A 19504-nucleotide genomic window follows, 5' to 3' on the forward strand; every position below is an offset into this window, starting at 1 on the left:
GGGTTCGCTGGGAGAGGTGCCGGCGGGAGGGTGGAGTGTGGAGTTAAGTTTATGAGACGTATGGGTTGACTTTTTGTTTTTTTTTTTTTCTTTTTTTTTTCCTTCTTTGGGATTGGATTTGGATTGAGGGGGGTAGGTAGGTACGTGAGGTTGGGGGCTTGATCGACTAACTCATACTCATATTTCTTTGCTACTCAGTGAATTTGAATTGGGTGTAGGAAGTGGGTGGGTGGTTCGGGTGGTTCTGATTGATCGGGTGCATTAACGTCCTTTTATGCGCTAGACTGGTCTCGGTTATGCACTGGCTCCGTGGGTCACATGAGCTGACCGGGGTTTCTGGGGATGTCTGGGGTTTTGTTGAGTCATTTGAGCAGAAATGGAGAGTAATCAAACAACCATGAGGAAAAACTCAATAGGAAAGGAAAGAATAGGCAAAAGACTAGTTTGTTTGACTTGTTTTTCATTTCTTATTCAGTTTGTGATGTTTTAATCTAGAGGTTTTGACTTTTTAGACGGAAAAGAAAAATACATGCCCCATCCATATCCAATGCTCTGTGCTGTCTGGCCGCATCCCAGTTCGCTGTGCTCCGATCCCTTCTTGCAATTAACACCGTTGATCATGTAAATAGCTCTGCACACCAACGCCTAGCTAGTAATGGAACCCGTCCATGGTTCAAGAATGAGAAATGATGATCGAAATTCGAACTCCGCTGGTTATATGTATAGATGAATAGATGGTGGTGGTAACAGGTTGAAACAAAAAAAAAGAAAAAAAGAAAATCGTGGCTTCGTGGCGTCGTAATTAAAGATTATAGAGGTGGTGGGTTGGAGCGTTTTCGAAGGTTTGTTTGGTCGGATTCAAGATAAGAGTGGTAAGAGAAGAGGTGAGTTGTGCTGAAGACAGGATGTCGGTGAGTTGAGAGATGAGTCAAGTGGTTGATAGCGTCGAAAAAGATCAACCTGCAATCCGAACAGGCAGACACTGACCCGGCGAAGGCCAGAAGTGTTTCCTTTGCACTGTCTTCTCCAAGCAGTTGCGGCCTTTCTCGAGAAGGCCTTCCTTCTCCTTCTCCTTATCGGCAGCCGGGGGCGCCGAGACGTGGAAGCTCACATGGACTGTGGTGGTCTCCAGTTCGGAGGTAGCCTTGTCGGCGGCCTCAGTGGAGACCGGCTTGATCGTGGTCTGGTCTTCGTCCTTGCGGTCGTCGGGAAGCTTCTTGTTCTCGTCGTCCCGGTCCTCCTCATCCTCGGACTCGTCGTCCTCCATCTCGAACGAGTTGATGCGCGTCGACATATCCTTCTGCGCCCATTCCATGGACCGGCAGTGCAGGCGGAAGTGGCCGAGGCAGCGACGGATGTCCGGGTCGGGAGCAGTGGCCTCGCGGGCCAATTTCTGACGCGACAGGGTGGTGAGCTTGTAGGGGAGGGAGGTTTTGTCGGCAAGAGGAGGCCAGCGCTTATTCATGGAGGGGTTGTTGGAGGACAGCGGAGAGGAAGAGGTCTTAGGGATGATATCGATGGTGGTAACCGCCATTGTGCTGATGTACGGTTGGTATAATAGGTATGATGATGAGGATGATTCAAGATCACTTTGAATGGATACTCCCTAGGTGGGAGTGTCAAGATGTGACTCAATTACTTGGATGTGATTAGGTGCTAGTCGCGCGTGCGAGTGCAGTGCAGTAGATGTGGATACAATGCCTAGGAGGAGAGTGGCTTGAAGGCGCGACGATTGGCTTCTTTGTTTTGATCTGGAGTGAAATCTGGAGAGAAGAAAAAAAGAGAGGGAGAGCCAGAATGAGGAGAGGGGGGGAGGTAGAGAGAAGAAATATGGCGGAGGGGAGTCGGCAGAGGGTTCTGAGGAGCTGGAGGGGAGGGGGGAGAGGGAGGGAGGAACCGCGCCCAGCACTTGCACTGCACAGTGGGAAAATTACCACAGTATTGGTGACGGAACTCCGAAAAGAGAAATCCGGACTGGTGAGTCGTGACCATCTGATCTGGCAGATTCTGCAAGCGGAAGATCCCCGGGTCTAGACTCGTTACACCACGCGCCTATTTACCTGTGCACCACACTATTGTATGTATCAAGCCACCACGTTTTCTGTACGAAAGGGTTTGTTTTGGTTCCCTGAATCCCTGCCTACATCGACTACAATCACCATCATGTTATCGAGTCCCTCCATCGGGTGATGATTGAAGGTTGTGGTGAGCGACAAGGATTAAACCTGGACGGCAAAGAGTATGAGTAACACCCAGTTGGGAGGAGGAGGCGAAATAGGGAACGCGCACGTCTTCCCACACGGAAAAAGGTATGCACAGTACGACTGATGTACAGTCAGCATTCGGATGATCTTTACTGCTCTCCAGTCCTTGTTACCGGGGAAAGTAGCAGAGAAAAAAAAAAGAAGAGTCAAAAAGGGCCTCGACTTGACTCCACCTTACAAAACTGGTCGGGCAGCTGACCTTCACAGTGGGTCCGGGTCCGACGGCAATCCATGGAATGTTCGACACCGGCGAGCGAGTCTGGTCAGGCTTGGGAACTGGAGCGAGGTTCTTTGCCTTAGTAAGAAAGTGAGTTGGCTGTCCGTCCACGGTGGGCGCGCGCGTTTCCGGGAGTGGGCTTCCGCTGAGTTTTTCCAATTGTGCCAACTTGAACTTCTCTCGACCCCTTTCTTCTATTTAGAAAAAGGCCTTTATCTTCTATCGCGATAGCAGAACCGCAAAAATGAGGGGTAAGCAGGTCGGTTTTTCAACGGCCATTGACCCTGTCCCATGTGCAGCTCCAGAACTCCAGAATGCCTGAACAAGCAGCAAGGGATATGCGTGGCCGTCCGCGTGATTGGCCCAAATCTGCGGGGTCGTGATCTGAAAGAAGCCTAGTGCCCCTTGCTAAAGACAGTAACACTAGTCCAGATCGGCCCTAGAGCAACCCTGCCCGCCCTGTGCGCTTAGGGTTGCAGGGGAAACGCTCGCCGGTGTTGCATGTGGAATTGGGGGGGAAAGGAGAGCAAAAATCCAGTGTCCAGTGTCCAGTGTCCAGGTGATTCTATAACGACCTAGAACCTTAACACTTGCTCTGTGCTGTTCCTTCGGCGCTTTTTCCTCCTAATAAACCTGGCGGGGTTGGGAACTAGTTTCGGAGTGCCCCTCGACTCGTAGTCAGGTACGCGCATCGTTGAATTTTTTTTTTTTTATCCTTTTTTTTCTTTCCCTTTCGCCGCACTTTCCTATTCCCTTATTCCCCCTTTCCATCAGATTACTAAATCTGCTTAGCAACAACAATATCGCCCGAGTCAATGATGAACAACTCGGGATCGGTTTTCTGCTCCATGTGAGCCGATCAGTGGCGCGTGGCTAATCTTCTTTTTCCTTTTTCCCAAATCCCCCGCCAAGGAATAATGAGCAAAAAAAGTCACCTAACCCGATTCATCACACCACAACAAGCATGATGTCAAAAAAGGTTCTTGTTCTTCTACGGTCGGCGCAGTAAACATTTTCCGAGTGTTATTCAGCCCCCCTGCCCCCCCGGGGTTACGAAAACATGATCTCATTCATTGTTCATGATTGACAACATGACAACGATTCGGGAGGCGAACCTTAAGGTTAATCAGAAGGTTTTTCGTGGATCGACTTTTGTACTTTTGGGTGAGGTTTCACTCTCCAATGGTTCCGTCCGTTTCCAGAGCGATTGGACTGGAAGCATTCCTTTCGGTTGAAGTGGGTTCTGGGGAACGCGATCATGGATCCGGAGAGAGAGAGACAAGAAAGACAGGAAGGGATGTGCGACAGCAGAGTATGGGGTGACTTTTTGCGATGTCGATGTTGAATGTCAGATCTCATGGTGATGATGGACATCAAGCGCAGTGATGACGGCATACCATGTTATCTGTTTCTGTCATGGACAGACACATCCGGTTTGTGTTTGTTCACGCCATTTGCCTTGGAAACCGAGCATGGCGATTGATCGATTTCTTTGGTTCTTTGGCTGTTGGCCGTGTCGGCGTGTGTATCTAGTCGCAAGTCACGGAGAAATTAGTCTCCATCGTGAGTGAGATAGACCACAATGGCCCTCCCGTAATGCCCGGTATCAAACTAAGAATCCTGTAATTGTCATTGACCCGGTCTGGCCTGGCCTAGGCTGGATCGAGTTCGAATGGACCACGTAACTAGGGTGTTACTGAGTGACACCGGCTAGACTAATGCCCTTCCCTCAGCTTCATTCCTTCCATACCTTCCCGTGGCAGTGGCCGTGGCATTTTTCCCACCACTGGGAGTCGCCCTGGATCAGCTCGTGGGCGCTGACTGGTGTAACAACTGCGCTGGATTTACGGGTCCCTTCTTAGTGACAGGCAGCAAGTGCTCCCAGCACTGTATCAGACAGAACCCCCGATTAGACCCGATATATCTGCCAACTGTGTCCGGAGTCCTCCGACGAGAATGCCTTTATCACAGCACAGCAACAATAGAACGAGGCTACGTAGTTGTTCACTCCTATCGACTCATTCGGGAACACGCCACAACCGCTATCCACATCATCTTTCAGCGATAGCACTGCACTTGACTGGGACCGAAAAAGCCACGGGGGTATTTAAAGCACATCATCCGTCTCGCGGCCGTACGGTACTGCAGCGTTCCCCCCAATAAGCCGCTCACACCATCCCATCCATGCGTGGCTGCAGATATACTTTCTTGGAGTTTAGTAGTGTACTGTCTGGCGTACCGTACAACCACTGCACTCGATCAAGAACCCTGATTTGTGTCGATTGAGTGCCCCCGATTCGATTCGATTCGACCTCACGGTCCCCGCAGCTCTCAGCTTGGTCTTCGTGGTCGCGGTCGTGGTCGTGGGCGCCCAACTCTACCGTCTACCGAACGTACTGTACATACTTTGCATAGATGAATGTCAAGCCGGACCCCTCCAGATCTTCCGTATGGTCCATCGGCCACCCAATCACAGGGCATCATCACAAGGCATCGCGGACAGGGGAGGAGGGGGGGCTGAGACCACGGGCGGGCCATGCCGGACTCCTGCTGCTGCTGCTGCTGCTGCTGCCGCTGTTGCCTCTGTCCAGTTGTCCAGTCATCCAGTCATCCCGGATCACGGCCTCAACTCCAAAACTTGAAGTTATCATCTCAGAACAACGCCTTTATCCGGGAAAGGAGTCAAACTACCCGAAGGCGGTCGACCTCCCCCTCCCCCTCTCCCCGATAAGAAACCTGCTTTACTCGAAACAAGATCAACTGCTCTAGAATCGATCGACACAAAAAGTCACAACCTTCGTCTTGTCAAACTTGTTCTAGCCCGCGCCGCTCCGGAAGAAACCTGGAGGCGCGACGGAAAATCCTCGAATCAACATGCATGTGTGGCACCAACATTGCCAATCTTGCTGAGTTCGCGGTAAGAAGTTGTCCCGCCTGCCCTGTCTAAGGGCGGGGGCCTTTCTAGACCCCGCTTATCATTGTCGATCTGTGTGGTAGTCCAAGACTGTGTCTTTGTGGCGGTTGATTGGAGAGATGCGGGCGTGGTGTGGTGTGGTTCTGATGCAGTGGCTTGGACTCTTGAAGTTGCTGCTATGATTCTTGGCGGTGGATGGGCGAATGAGATGGTAGTCTGAGTGGTTACTGGTAGTAGGGTTCCTGCTGCAGTGGGGTTGGGTATGGTATGGTGTATGGACTCTCCGTGAGTTGTCTTGGATCTTGTGCTATTGGTGCTGAGAGGGGATCTCGATTGCGGGTACTGCACATGGTATAGATACTATGGCGACCGGGATATGTCTAATATGCAGCTCTGAGAGGGTCGACCTTGTTCATTGCGTCTTGAGTATTGTTGCTTGCTGTACAGGCATATGAGCATATGGAAAGAGAGCTGGGGGGGGAGGGGGAGGGGGAGGGGGAGGGGGAGTAATCATAACCAGATTTATGAAGACCATATATGTAGGTGTAAGATTCCACCAAAAGGATATCATTAGATGTTAGTAGAATCATTCCAATGGGTAAACTGTTCTTGCGCAGATGGATTACCTTTGGATAAATGGTTGCTCCTCTATTAGATGCCGCGCTGAAACCTATGATCTGCCTGCAGCGCGACACAACTAAGCGCTGAGGGAGCTAGTTTCGAGTTGATACATTTCCTGGAGCAAGTTGTCACCGGAGTATGATGTAGTGGGGCGAGAAGAGGGTAAAGTTCGAGAACATGAGGTTGTTGCGTATAGAGAGATGGGGAGGGCGCGAGCGACAGATTTCGTGCGCGTTATGTACTGGCATGAGTACGTATATCGCCCGCCGCTTGCCCATAATTCAGTTGAATCGATGAGACTCGAACCCAGCCTCGCATCACCCTTTCCGTTCATTCTCTCGCTCTTGATAACTCGGGAGATTTGGTGTCTTTCCCCAGGCTAAGATGAAGCGAGACAATTACACTTTATTGATTGCTGGATGAGACAGTCCTCAAGGGAAAGGACACTGGCTCTGAACTGCTGGAACAGAGGCTCTAGAGGTCGTTGCCTATGTTGGCTTGCATGTATGCTTGGACTAGTACCTAGCAGAAAAGTCAGCTGATACGTACCGACTTTTTGGACCCCGAGGGATCTGAAGTTCATGCTTGGCATGTTAGCTCATGCTTATTGAAGTGGGAAGAGATGGTGATTGGTGGAGACGTTTGTATGAGAACTTGAAAAATGAGGTGGTTTGGGGGAAAGCGGGGCGGGCGGGGGTCGGGCCGCGATATAGTTTCGTTGGTTGGCGCTACTCGCGGATGGGGAGAAATTCCACCAAGTTGCCCTCATGCGAGATGCTCTTCCCCAGTCGAGTTATACCTACAATGAGGTATCATGGAGATGGAGATGTTGGAATAGTGGGGGTGAGCTCTGGGAAAATTGAGGATCTTGGTGGGCATACATGGGAAGATATTTGAATGAGAGATGTGGATGGCTGCTGGAGTAGAACTGGGAGTGCTTCACTTGGACGTTTACATGTTTAGGATAAGTGAAAATAGCCCAATTTCCAGGAGAAGGCTCCTTGTACACCTTGATAACATCAAATGCTAACCGAAACTACCATCCACAAGTCCCAGCCGAATATTCCTCCACCTCCAAGCCGCTGCTCTCGGCTACACCCCGACTGGTCACAAGCTGTACCCCCCGTCAACCATGAGGCCGGTCCCATAGACAAAACTGCTCATTGACGACGCCAGAAATAGGATCGCGCTCGCGATCTCTTCAACCTCCGCTACTCTCTGCACAGGGGCGCTGAGGATCTCTGCAGACAGCTCACCGGAGTCCAGCTCTGACTGGATCAAGGGAGTCCGACACCAGCTGTGATCAGGATCAGTATCGGAGGGAAATCGAAGAAAGACAAAGTCCTAGACCAATATACACACCCTGGGCACACTGCATTTATACGAATTCCCTCTGCGGCGTAGATCTTGGCATCCTGCAATGTGCTAGTGATCAGTGTGGGTGGTGCTTCATAACTGAAGGAGCATACTGACCGATTTTGTCAATCCCATAACCGCTACATGATATCGTCAGAAAGACTTTCCATGCATATCTCATGGGTTACAGGGATCCCTACCATGTTTGGAAGATACATAAGCTGTAGTAGGGAGCAAAGTCGACGGTGTCGTAAGTCCCAAGGCCGATGCGACATTGACGATGACTCCTCGGCCTTGTCGGGCACTACGGGGTCTACCATCGCACAAGTCAGACCTTACAGCTATCAAGCAAAGCCCTTAGGGGCGGTGACTGGGAACCTGGGGCAGACGGAGAAGAAACTATACTCTTGCGCAAGCATCTGTCGAATAGAAGCCCTTTGGCATAGCCATACCCCGGTCAAGTTCACTCGAATGACTTTCTCCCAGTCCTCCTTGCTCAGGTCAGGCGTTGACTGGAAGGGCTGGCCAACGCCAGCCGCGTTGATGACAATGTCCACTCTCTGGAACGCAGCCACGGTCTCTTGGAAGGCGGCTTCCACGGCTGCTTCATCGGTTACATCCGCCCGCACGACAAGCACCTGCACAGTCGGGTGGCTTGCTTGCAAGGCCTGGTGCACGTGGTCCAGGCCCGACGGATCGATGTCCACCAAGGTCAGTGCTGAAATGCCGTTCGTAGCGAGGTGCAGGGCTGTCTGCTCTCCGATACCTGCCTGTAGAGTCAGTCTTGAAAGCCAGTCCGCTTCCAGGAATCGGAGCAGGTAGTCAGTAAGCTTTTTTCTCTTACCCGAGCCAGCTCCGGTGATCAGGGCGGTTCCTTCTACTTGGCACGACATGTTGGTTGTTACTGTGGAGTTTAGCTCGTGGAAGGAATCATTTGTCTCGATTTCTGGGTCCTTGCTTTCCGAAGTCATATGTGCGTTGGGAGCGAGAAAAGGTGTGTGTGTGGGGGGAGTGGGGGGAGAAGAGAGAAAGAAAAAAAGATAGCAGTATACGGAGTACATGCATTCACTATACGACTATTCTTACCGCTGTTCGGGCCACCTGACTTACCGGGCTGAGAAGACTTGGCGGTGTACTGGCACTGTACTATGCATACTAAGTTATAGCTGAGCGCACGTCGGCCCAACTACGTGCGTGCAGCCGATTAGTCCGTTTTTCTGCCGCCATCATCATTGTCATCATAGAGGGAGGGCGTTTCAACCGAAAAAAAAAGTCGATTTGTTATAGGGAGCATAGGTGCCGAACCGTATGCTAGATGAATGACCTTCGGGTAAACTTCCACTTCGGTAATTGTCTGTTTCTGAGGCAAGCTACTGGTGGCGAGTATGCAAATAAGAGATATGCTCTATGATTAGTATGTGTCGGAGGAACGCATTCACCCAGTGGTTAGGTACTTACCTTGAGTTATACAAGTCACCAATCAGGTATTGGTCTAAGGAGGTAATTAGAGAGCTACTGTTTTGTGGAGACGCCTGCTTGATTAAGGGCTTACAGGATTGCTCAATTGAGATAGCATAACGCCTTCGTGCATTCTATTATCATTGATGGCAGGGATTATTATTACTGGATAAATTATCACAGATGGATGGAGGATCCCGTCAACATATTGAATGGGTACAAGGCAAAGAACCGTGGGTGACTGGCTCAACCGTGATTGAATCCATTGTTTACTTCACTGCTCCAGCAGTAGTTAGCGATATTTCCATGGACTGTCCTTTGATCTTGGAAGATCGCTTTATCACTCTTTTGACATCAAAGGCTAAAGCATGTGTATGTTATTGCAGAGTGTCGATCTCGAATCCCAACTCAGACAAGACAATAAAGAAGGTCTGTGAGTATAGAGGCAGGCCAAAAACTCATGACAAGGTACAATAGGGACATGATGCATTTATGGCTGCTTTTCTCCAGGTTGCCAGGTCTGAAAGGGAGATGGTAAAGTCTCGTACAATGGACTGAATGTACAGCCACATTGTCAGTTCAAGCACCACCCGCACTTGAACCATGTATGAAGCGGGGTCCATCTTATCTAGCTGGAGCAGAATCCAAGACAAAAGGGGACATGCTCTTCTGCTGGAATCCCAGTCTCTGGAGAGCTCTCGAGCGAGTTGGTCCAAGCGGCAGAGGAAGTCTATATAAACCCCGTCTTGTCTCCCCAGACACCCTGATGTTTCTAGCAAGTCGATGAGATTCAACCTTTCGTGAGTGGTATATCTGTCTCGAAAACATTGGCGAACGTAAGTAACTCCTTGAAACATGGCTGAGAGTATTCCCACCGAGGTTTCCGAAGCGGAGCGAGAACCTCGCCGTGATCTTGGTGATCAAATTGTGTGGCTCGCATCCTCGATCTAAGCAAGATCCCTAACTTCATGTGTGGAGACGATGCGCTATCTATCTATGGGGCACCGTTGCACGAGACTACGGAACGTGACTGGGTGGTCCCCGATGAGCACATCATCGAGGCAATAAAAGCCTTCACGCAGGCGGGGTTTTTGCAGTGTCCACATCGAAGCGAATACGCAAGACTCGACAAGCTCGGGCTGTTGGACAATTTCGACGATCCCGATCCCGACCCTTTGGAAGAGCTCGATCCAGGCCCCTGGAAAGGCGATTTCGATCTACCGGACTATCACTTCCACTTGAAGTTTGACTTGTCTAGCCAGAACCCTCGAGCGATAGGTTATACACCGACACGTCCTATTCATCTCTACCGCATGTCGCGGCTCGTGCCGACATTTCCTATCCCGCCCATTGGCGCTCCCCCTCGCGATGATCCATACTATCGGCTCACATCGGACGACCGCATTCGGCTGTTTTCCCACGACAGTGGTGACTTGCCCCGGGGGCGTCAGTCGGATCACGAGGCCTTTCATCCCGTGGAGATCCCTCACTTGGCCCGCTGGGTGGAGGCCCACCAGTTGCGGATTCTTAGCAACTTGCCACGGGCAGCGCTCCCTGATGGTGAGACCATGGGCGTGCGCTGAGACCGCCCGCCCTGGTTGCATAGATACATGATGCTGCTGGTGCGGTACCGAATGAATGTGGATATCACGGAGCTGTCAGAGCCTTGGCGCACATTGACGGCCCTGTGGCAGGAGGTTTCGCCGGAGTATGACAAGCCTTATCCGAACGACCGTTCCGGTATGAAGCCGTATGATAGCGACTACCACCAGTACTTGTACCAGCTATGCATCGACATGAAGAGACGCGGGGAGCTTCCACCGCCGGACAGAGAACACCAACATGCCCGTAAACGGTTTGTCTCATCACTAGAGAGGCTTGGCATTGAATACAACTCCGCTGATCTGGAATAAGTCGGGGCCATGCTCTGTCTGGCCTTCAGGGGCGGATACTCAAGGACGGGGCTCCCTCGCCTACGTCAAAGATGCGAGCTCGCGTAAGCTCATTATCTCATTATCTCATTATCGTCAAATGCATTTAAAGCTACTAAAGTCCTTAGTTATATTGTAAGTCCCCAGTATCGAGATACTCACCTATGTTACATATAGTTGTTGATATCATCATCAACCTATACGTGAGCAGGTCGATTACTTTCTTGGTGCTATTAGAGGCAGCCAAGTAAGTAGACGCGCCACTCGCTCAGTTTTCGCGGGCAATAGCAGCAGGCGGGTCATGTGACAGGTCAGGTCACCTTCCTTCCTTCCTTACTCCAGCTCAGTTCCTCTCATGCCGTCATGCCGTCCGTCACCTTCGACACATCACTCGCACCAAGAACCACCCTTCTCTTCTGCTACTACGCCAAGGACAGAGCTTACGGTGGGCCTTGGAGAATATGAACAGCGGCAACTGCGCACAGTACAGCATGCGATGAGGGAAAGCGGCCATTCAAACGGGCCTTGTGTGACCATGGTCAAGTCGAGACAGGCGCTTCCTTGTACTAGACAGGAAATACTCAGGTATCCCGCAACCATTCGATACTTGAACAAATCGGTCAGGGCTCGGCATCCAAGGATTCATCATCGTTGAGACCACTATCCATCGAAAAAACAAATCCATCGACTGGGGAAGGAACGCGATCCGTTCCTCTATGTCGATGCGTTGCTTTCCAACAGAGCTTCAACAGACATTCCTCACCATCGGGGTGTGGGGCGGGATGATTGGAGGATTTCATGCACACGCTCTGCTCATTTTCAGTTCTACGAGTCGTCATTAGACCATTCCGTGTCCGGCTTCTCAAAATCGTTGAATACCTGGCCATCCTGCCAAACGGGCGGTTTCTTTATCCGTGGCTCAGAAAAAGCAAATTCATCAGCTTGCCTGGTTAGCCTAACATGAAATTGTAATGCTGATCACCCTTTGCGTGTGCCGAAATGCCACGGAGTCCAATTAGGATTGTTCTTTTCGACCAGGTTCTTTGAGCTTTCCCCTTCCAACGTCTTCCCGAAACATGGCAGCAGCGCGCTGCGTTGTCCCCTGGTACCAACAAGCTACATGGGCAGGATTATTTGATGTTGGGAAGTTTGCAGATACCCCCCTCGCACAAACCCGAAGCTTCGTCATCCGGCTCTGGCTTCAAGCTTGAAACACTCTTTGTGCCGATTTTCCATAGTTGAGGTTGTACAATGATCTACCTATCTACCTAACATGCCAAATCTTGGGGTCAGCGAGACGTCAGCACCCAAGTCAATCGATTTTGCAAATGATCCGGATCCTGATGAGACCGCTCTTGTCCGCCTACCTGCTATCATCGAAGATTCTATCGCATCAAGTCCACCCAGCCATCTTTTCGGTCGATCCTTCCCAGGACTTGCGGCTTCTCAGGGTCCAAGAAGACAGTAAGACTTGATACAGTATAATATGGATGATATTTGTCACAGAGGGTGAAAGAAATCAGACTGCTGAAGTGGCGGGGAGAGACTCTGCAGTCGCTCATCTCAATCTTCCGCCAAAGTGAGACAGGCAGTCCTCTGTTTGCTCGCCAAAGATGAAGCTGACCTTCTCAATGTTTCTGAGAGAATCACAACATGAAGAGACTTTGAGAGTTTTACGCCACTGATGACGTGGAATGATCATCCACAACGCAAAGTAGCGCGTTCGAAAGTGGGCAGTCGATATAATAGACCCAGGGTTGCTTGGTTGGGGCGAGCCATCCCCGTTTGGTGGAATATCTTTATGCGGTTCAAGCAAGCCTAGGCTTCTCAGTGAGCTAGGTCGTAAATGAGAAGGACATTGATCCAATGGATTACTCAGGGTTCTTAGTGTCGGTCACATATGCACGCCCCAACCCCACAAGAAGTCAAACGAAGCGCCTAGACACATCATCTCATGTTTCTACCAAAAGATCTTGCTAGGTCTTAGTCTCAAAGCACTGCCTATGAAGTCCAGGCATATACCAACGCATGGTGTATGTAGCCTTTTTTTATAGGTCAGAATGTGTCCTTGCTGTCGGGAATTCAGTCAAATGGTAGTAGAACGAGCAGCACAGAATTCTGGGTACGAGAATACTTCGTCACCTGAGCCCTCTCGTGCATTTCTCTCACAGCTCTACTATTGGAAAGTTTAATCAAAGAGCACCTTTGATCTCCCCAAGGATGCAAACCGTGTCACCAGTACTGTCACAGAGCCTTTTTCTTTTTTTCTTTTTTAATTTTTTTTGAAACTGCAATACTGCTCTTATTCCAGGCCTTTCGACGTCTCTGTTTGAACAATCGAGCTTTCTGCTTGCATGAGGGCTTGACAAGTTGTGAGACAAGATGGCTTTGGTCTTGTCCGTTGTCCTGAAGTATAATGCCAGAACGCGAGGATATAATCAAGCCAGGCAGCGCTCGTTAGTTAGCATCCACTAATCCATCAGGTAGTCTTTTTTCCCCCGTTACTCTTGAATGACATTTAATTCACACCTTACTTACATTCCAACTTTCTATTTCCAAAATGTTTGCCGCTGTTGATCTCCGTATCCTTATTGGTCTTCTCTTCATTCTCTTCTCCTGCATCAACGGCTGCTATCTCGCTAGCTTCTCTTCTTCGCACCCCATGAATGAAGCAGAGAATGAAGGAACAGTGGTTGATGTCCTTGAGTATGATTCTTTGCTCTCACGTTTTTTGTGGAATCCGCGATTGCTGAGTACCTTCATGGCGAGCGCGGCTTGGCTCAGCAAGCTGCCGTAGAAATACTCAGATTGATGAGAGATTGCGTTGCCTCATTCAACCAGTTCCAGGATCACGACTGAAAGATCCTGAATTCCGGTGACTTAGCCGTCGCCCACTGGACTGCGAATGCAGAGAGATACGTATGAGTATCGAATATGACCCCATCATGGCGTTGACCGAGCTAAACATTCGAGCAGGAGCTTGAATTCACCATTATGCTGCCCGGCAAGCTCAAGCTAGATGACCTACTCAACAGACTGCGCCGGCGCGATGAGGCTAGACTACGTGAAGAGCCAAAAAGCAAGGGCTCTTTACGCATACTTACCGGGGAGAATGGGTTCCCTTCAAGACAACCTCAGTTCATAAGGCAAGCCTCCTTAGAAATCCTGCGACTTTTCCTGCTCTTGCTTTCCCACTGACTGATATCACTTGCCTTTAGAATGATGTCTCTCTCTCCCCCCGACAACTTGTATCCGACATCGACCCTGCTGCCCCTCAATACGTTGATCGGATTGATTTGATACCACTTCAGATGAAGGCTTGTCTAAACGCCAAGGCACAGGACAGGCGAAGTCATGCCAAGTCTTTCTGGGATCTTATTGCCCTCTGCAATGGAAAACTATACTGGAAATTGATGAAAAGAGGACAACGCCGGATAGTCTGCAGGAACAGAGTTCTGCTGAAACAACTCTACCATCAGGAGTCATGGGATGAGAAGCTCCTTCCGCTGGGAAGGGGATGATGGCCTCCGGGACTTCTTGACTGTCTTCCGTGGTCTGTTTTGTGATCGAAACATGTGTGGTTAATCCAAAGTAGACCTGGTAATTCACATTGTCATCTTGGAACCGTCATCTCCCTTTCTGGAACACCGGCCTTCTTGCGCCACCAAAGGCCTGTCAATGGTAGCTTAGGATGCAATGTGGGTCATTCTCTCTCGTATGTTGAATCCTGTGGACGCCACCGCCACCTTGGGTACGCCCAGCGGGGACTGACAATAGACAAATCCTGACAAGCTCGTCCCTCTCCTTGCATGACTGTCAGCTAGGTATTTGACGAAGCTATGTTAGTGATACAACTGTGAAAGCTTCCCCCTCGGTGTTCCAGCGTGCCTTACTCTGCACGAGAGACGGAATCGTAGTAAGCTACATTAACAACTAGAACGCATCGGCTATACAGCTTGTGTGGCATCGTGTGATGGTGGTGGATGCGCACCACTGTGCACCAGCCTTCACCCGGTCGGTGGGTAATTTCGATCACGTGATCTAGGGCGGCTCACCAGGCATGCTCTATATGTGTAGACATCTTTCTTCCATGTCTTTTGTACGGTCGACAACCTCATCGCTTGCTAAAATAAGGCCGTCCTGCCGCCCTTTTGCACGTACTCCCGCGCCCCATCAAGCTCTACAGACTGTGTGTGTGTGGTGGGGGGGAGGGGGGGGTTGGAAGGGCAATGCTACTCAACCAACCTACCACCAAGAATTCAAGATATCGTTCCATCTCGCCCATTCCCTGAGCTTCATCAACTCACTACATACCCACCTGAGCCATCACATCCATAGAGCCCGATACATATCATACACTCCCTATCTGTCAATCAAAAGTCTTGGCCAAGGTGCACGGAGCATGTACAGTACTGTCTGTGCATGCATGTTGCACCCGGTGGTTGGCATTTATGACCTTAACAAGCCCTTATATGATCTTCTTTCGGGTCATTGGGGTACGGTGGAGAGAGCTGATAGCTCCCACTGCGCAAGTGCTGTGGCAGTCCAGCATCCGAGGCAGATCTCGACCCTACGACTAGTCCCACCCACGTCATCCGTCTTTGGTACGCCTACTTTAGCTCTTGTGCTTGGAGGGCTTCACCTGAACTTGTTGCCTGTCAGTGTCTCGGATTCCACTGGATCGTTGCTACGGTGGTGGATCGAATGCGTATAGATTCTCACCAACGGAAAGTAGGTGTGTGTGGACTATTGCCGAATCGAAGAACTGCTTCCCCGACACACTCGCAACCATCCTCTGTGCTTGACGGTTCATTCTCTCGTTTATCAACACGTATGCAGAGAAGAAACTACCCCTATCCTGCACGGGGCAAGGTCCGCATCCACCCGGAGCCCGCGATCACCTCTCTCCACTTTGGGGAAGTGGTCTTACCTAGAATTTGACTGCAAGTGTCCCCATTCCTTTGCCGCACTAACTCGATGATAAGCGATATGCATCTTCCTCTCATCCAAGTATGCGAGATTCTTCTCGCCCCGCCTCATGGTCTTATGCGCTAGACATAACTACCATTCGTTGTCTTCTCATCGAGCAGGTACGGCGACAGCTCCGTGATGGATAACCTGATGAAGGGGGTTCGTGTTCTCGTGAGAGCTGCGCCGAGGAGGGTTGGTGGTTCGTGGTTCGTGCGGTTGGGTTGGTGCGGAGGGGAGACGCGTTTTAGGGTCGGGAGGATCTGGTATTGTGGTCTTGCTGGGTGGGAGGTATGGTGGTTGTTCTTCTGTTGGAGGGGGGTGTGGATCGAGGGAGAATGAGGTCTCGGGGAGGAAGGGTTGAGTGCTCGGCTCTGCTGGTTGTTTCTGTTAATTGGCTTTGTGGTCGGGACTGGATTCAGGATGGTTTTCCTCTGGAGGCAGGGTGTTAGTCTGGAACAAGGTTGGGTTGTGTGGTTGTTTCGACTTTATAGAGTCCCCAAGGTTTGAGGTGGTTGTTTGAGATTGTTTGAGATTGAAAGTCGATCAGGATGGGAAGAGGACTGGGTGTGTGGGCGGGTTTGGTTTGTGGTGGTGGTTTGAGGTACCCTAGGTGGACGCCGCGGTTCTATGGTGGTGGGCTTGATCGATGAGCTAGATGGTGTTGGATCTGATGCTTGCTTTGACAGAAGTAGGAATTGGTGTCATCATATGCATACGCATTGGAGATGGATACTTGTTCATACTGTTTGGTTGTTGTTGTTGAGTGTTCACAGGAAAGGATTCGGGGGCTGTTGTCACATAGTACCCGGTTGATGATCCTTCTGCACCCAACATGCGAAAGCAGTTGGGGAAGAGCTGCAGGAGTCGTGGAGATAGATTACTACCTTCATGACGTGCACGATTACTACTAGCGCTACGAGGCATCGATCACTGGAATATTGATCGGACAGCCAGAGCCTGAGCAAGTGTTGTGGTGGTCAACCAGGCCTAAGTATTGAGATGGTCAACCAAGAACTAGACTTTGAAGCTGCTAAGTCAGATATGCTCGAACTACAAAACGTCAACGGAACTCAATCTGTCGCCCTGACCTGACAAGAATCCTTGAGGTCTATGGCGATCCCCGTTAGGAAAGAAGTCCAGACGTACTACGTCGTACCGCATGCCATCCGCCACCGTTCGTTCATGGCTGACAACGATTCAATGTCGTACAAGCCAAACAGAACCGGCTATCTGGGCATGCTCAGAGGCTATCCACGTTATACTGCAGGATTCTTAAACAGTGAGCCGGGGAGTCGATGTGCAACCGGAGCATAGATTAATGGCGTACATGAATGAACCAGAAGGTCACCGGACGCAGAGACATTCCTGGAGGTTGATGCCTCCCTCCATGTATGGATTGACCCTAGGATGGTTTGGATTATGCACGGCTCATCTCGTGCTCGGCTGAGTGACGACAGAGCTTGAGTCCTGCGAGACAAAGAACGCCGTTGATGATGTCGACGACATCGCGATATCTGATCCGTAGGATCTGAGCACTCTGGAGACGCAGTAAACTGGATGCTGTGCTCCGACTCCGTCCTCAGCTATGATAGGTCATGCTGTAAGACGAGAGGGTCTGTGATGCTTCGGAAATGTGTCCGTCCAGTGGGAGCAGAGGTCCTCGACTGTGTCTAGAGAGTTGCCCCAGGCGGTCCAGCTCCAACGCCGACGTCTTAGAGACTGTCCTGCTGATGACTTGCATACGCCGTCCTTGCCGGTGAAATCTTGGCCGCTTGGCGCACCCAATCGGGACTGAAACTGCTCGAGCAGTTGTGCGTCCCCGTTGGCGCTTTCTCCAGAGCACAGTGGGCCAGAAGTACGTTGATTCAGACCACTTTGTTTGTACAAGGATGAGCTACGTTGCTCCGGGGTCGAGAGAAAAGCTTGACACCACCCCGTTTGCGGGGGGGAAAGGGAAGATACAGCAACCCACCTCTCTTGATGATATGCTGTGTTTCCGGGATTCTTTTCCCTTCAACCAGCAATTGTAACGCCTTCCCAAAAGTCCTCCCCCCTCGATCTGCCTGTTACCACTCACACAAGCTCTTATGGAATGTTCAGTGCAGATGAGGATTGAAGCTTGGGCCCGACGGCACGGAGGTCCGGTCGTGCATGAGTGGAGTTTGCCGCGACAAGTCGGAGATCTTTGAGTCATCATTAGTTATCCCTTGACTGGCTCGCAGAGAGAGAGTTGATCGGGATTATCATTTGCCATTCTGGATTAGTGAGGGGGGATATGTGGTACGTTTCTTTTTCACCCTCTAGGCTGCGTTGCCTGCAGCCTGCATACCTTGTGAGAGTATCCTCCGTCATTGGTTCATGGATGGTTTTCAGGGAAAGGCGAGCAGGTAGTGCATCGCTCGTAGTAATTCTTTCCTTTTGTGGTCGCAAGACGAGCCAAATGACCTCTTTCGAATATAGAGCCTTTATCGGAGCTATGTAGAGTTATGTCATGGTGGGGATGGTGAGTATGTCCGTATGTCCATATGTCCGCGTAGTTGTATGTCAAAAAGTATGTCTCTCGTGTTTACTTACTACTAGTTAAGTTACTGAATGCTAAGTAAGAAATGGAGCCACGCACGGTCCCTGATCGCCCCCTCTTTTTAGTGCCCGCTCAAGTGACCCGTCCGACCGCCCCGAGAGGGTCATCTGCCATGATGTGCCATGATGTGCCATCCCAATTCAGCCACGGCGGGATTCCTGGAGTCGATCCATCCACTCATCCTTCATCCTTCATCCTTTATCCATCTTCAACCCTTTACTCTTCAGCCTGCTGTGAAATGTAACGAGAAAACCGTTGTTGACTAGACGCCCTCGCTCTGGACCGGGATTTTTTCCGATTGCAGCTCGTTGTCTGGCAGCTAGACTAGGTGCACTACTGCCCCTAGCTATCTATCACTCCGACCAGTCACCAACCTTCGATCAGTCTTCGGCGATGAGCTCCTGAAAATATTCTCTTCAAGAAGGAAAAAAAGGCACGCGAAATAAGGCTTGGGATGAAAGTCACACAAGCCTAAAGATAAACTCAATCAGAGGAACCCAGCATGATGGTCTACAATTGCTCGATTCTGTATCATCATCATCTAGCATGGCTCATTTCTACAACCTCGCTCCGTCCGCAACCCAAGGTCATGATAACACCTTGCCATGACGGATCGCCACTCGGTTGAACATGATAACCATTCCCGATGATCGAGGCCAAGCGCTGGCCAGGTTGCTTGATCATTGCAGGCCCGACGAGCTCCCAGGCAGTGACGATACTTGCCCGACTGGGTCATCCGGACTCATACGAATCAGAAGCGAGGAGAAGCGCCTGTCTTGTGATTGGTCCTGAAGGGGAAAGGCGTGAGACTCCAAACAGGGAATCTCTCACGGTCGATGACTGGCTGTAGGAGAATAGTCCTCCGGAGTAGTACTGGTGGTAGTTGTCGTTTCGGAAAAGGCAGGCAAGTTACGTGGTAATAGTAGCAGTAGCAAGAGAATTGGACAATTGACCAGAGGCACAAGAGGAGGAGGGAAAGAGAGAGACAGAGGAGAAAATACATAGCTTGGTGTCTCGACCTTGCTATACAGAAACCTACCAGCATTGAGACAATGCAGTGTAGCTGAATACTTACTGAGAAGCGATGATGCGATCGCAAACCTTCAAAGTGATCTGCCGTAGATATACCTCCTCAAACCCGCCTCCGATTGTCTTATCAATGTCCTTGAAGACGGTCGCTACTCTCCATTC

General features: G+C 50.5%; 6 protein-coding genes across 6 annotated transcripts; 3 read left to right on the plus strand and 3 right to left on the minus strand.

The window, feature by feature from the left end:
- Window positions 1-513: 513 nt before the first annotated feature.
- BO86DRAFT_393721 (uncharacterized protein) lies at window positions 514-2018 on the minus strand. The gene has a single exon (XM_025673079.1). The coding sequence runs from the start codon at window positions 1532-1534 to the stop codon at window positions 956-958; it is 579 nt and encodes a 192-aa protein (XP_025521950.1). The 5' UTR covers window positions 1535-2018; the 3' UTR covers window positions 514-955.
- A 2752-nt stretch (window positions 2019-4770) lies between these two features.
- BO86DRAFT_30412 (uncharacterized protein) lies at window positions 4771-5543 on the plus strand. The gene is made up of 2 exons (XM_025667602.1): window positions 4771-5398; window positions 5479-5543. The coding sequence occupies exon 1, from the start codon at window positions 4897-4899 to the stop codon at window positions 5248-5250; it is 354 nt and encodes a 117-aa protein (XP_025521951.1). The 5' UTR covers window positions 4771-4896; the 3' UTR covers window positions 5251-5398; window positions 5479-5543.
- A 1580-nt stretch (window positions 5544-7123) lies between these two features.
- Window positions 7124-8265, minus strand: BO86DRAFT_404998 (SDR family NAD(P)-dependent oxidoreductase; the record flags this gene model as incomplete). The annotated part of the gene is made up of 6 exons (XM_025674054.1): window positions 7124-7313; window positions 7379-7431; window positions 7490-7512; window positions 7573-7685; window positions 7778-8138; window positions 8217-8265. 6 exons carry the CDS (start codon window positions 8263-8265, stop codon window positions 7124-7126), a joined length of 789 nt encoding a protein of 262 aa, XP_025521952.1.
- A 1287-nt stretch (window positions 8266-9552) lies between these two features.
- On the plus strand, window positions 9553-10445 carry BO86DRAFT_30494 (uncharacterized protein). The gene has a single exon (XM_025667642.1). It carries the CDS (start codon window positions 9799-9801, stop codon window positions 10411-10413), a length of 615 nt encoding a protein of 204 aa, XP_025521953.1. The 5' UTR covers window positions 9553-9798; the 3' UTR covers window positions 10414-10445.
- On the minus strand, window positions 10446-10931 carry BO86DRAFT_30493 (uncharacterized protein). The gene is made up of 2 exons (XM_025667641.1): window positions 10924-10931; window positions 10446-10873 (listed from the first exon to the last, which is right to left on the minus strand). The coding sequence occupies exon 2, from the start codon at window positions 10694-10696 to the stop codon at window positions 10478-10480; it is 219 nt and encodes a 72-aa protein (XP_025521954.1). The 5' UTR covers window positions 10697-10873; window positions 10924-10931; the 3' UTR covers window positions 10446-10477.
- Window positions 10932-14551: 3620 nt separating this feature from the next.
- Window positions 14552-15672, plus strand: BO86DRAFT_30523 (uncharacterized protein). The gene has a single exon (XM_025667649.1). It carries the CDS (start codon window positions 14822-14824, stop codon window positions 15473-15475), a length of 654 nt encoding a protein of 217 aa, XP_025521955.1. The 5' UTR covers window positions 14552-14821; the 3' UTR covers window positions 15476-15672.
- The last annotated feature ends 3832 nt before the right edge of the window (window positions 15673-19504 follow it).

The sequence above is a fragment of the Aspergillus japonicus genome, assembly GCF_003184785.1.
Source record: "Aspergillus japonicus CBS 114.51 unplaced genomic scaffold BO86scaffold_119, whole genome shotgun sequence".
Classification (NCBI taxonomy): domain Eukaryota; kingdom Fungi; phylum Ascomycota; class Eurotiomycetes; order Eurotiales; family Aspergillaceae; genus Aspergillus; species Aspergillus japonicus.

What these genes read in the sequence shown, in the direction of transcription:
- BO86DRAFT_393721 (XM_025673079.1), bottom strand. Translation starts at nt 1,534, where the DNA reads ATGGCGGTTACCACCATCGATATCATCCCTAAGACCTCTTCCTCTCCG.
- BO86DRAFT_30523 (XM_025667649.1), top strand. Translation starts at nt 14,822, where the DNA reads ATGCTCTATATGTGTAGACATCTTTCTTCCATGTCTTTTGTACGGTCG.
- BO86DRAFT_30494 (XM_025667642.1), top strand. Translation starts at nt 9,799, where the DNA reads ATGTGTGGAGACGATGCGCTATCTATCTATGGGGCACCGTTGCACGAG.
- BO86DRAFT_30493 (XM_025667641.1), bottom strand. Translation starts at nt 10,696, where the DNA reads ATGAGACAAACCGTTTACGGGCATGTTGGTGTTCTCTGTCCGGCGGTG.
- BO86DRAFT_30412 (XM_025667602.1), top strand. Translation starts at nt 4,897, where the DNA reads ATGAATGTCAAGCCGGACCCCTCCAGATCTTCCGTATGGTCCATCGGC.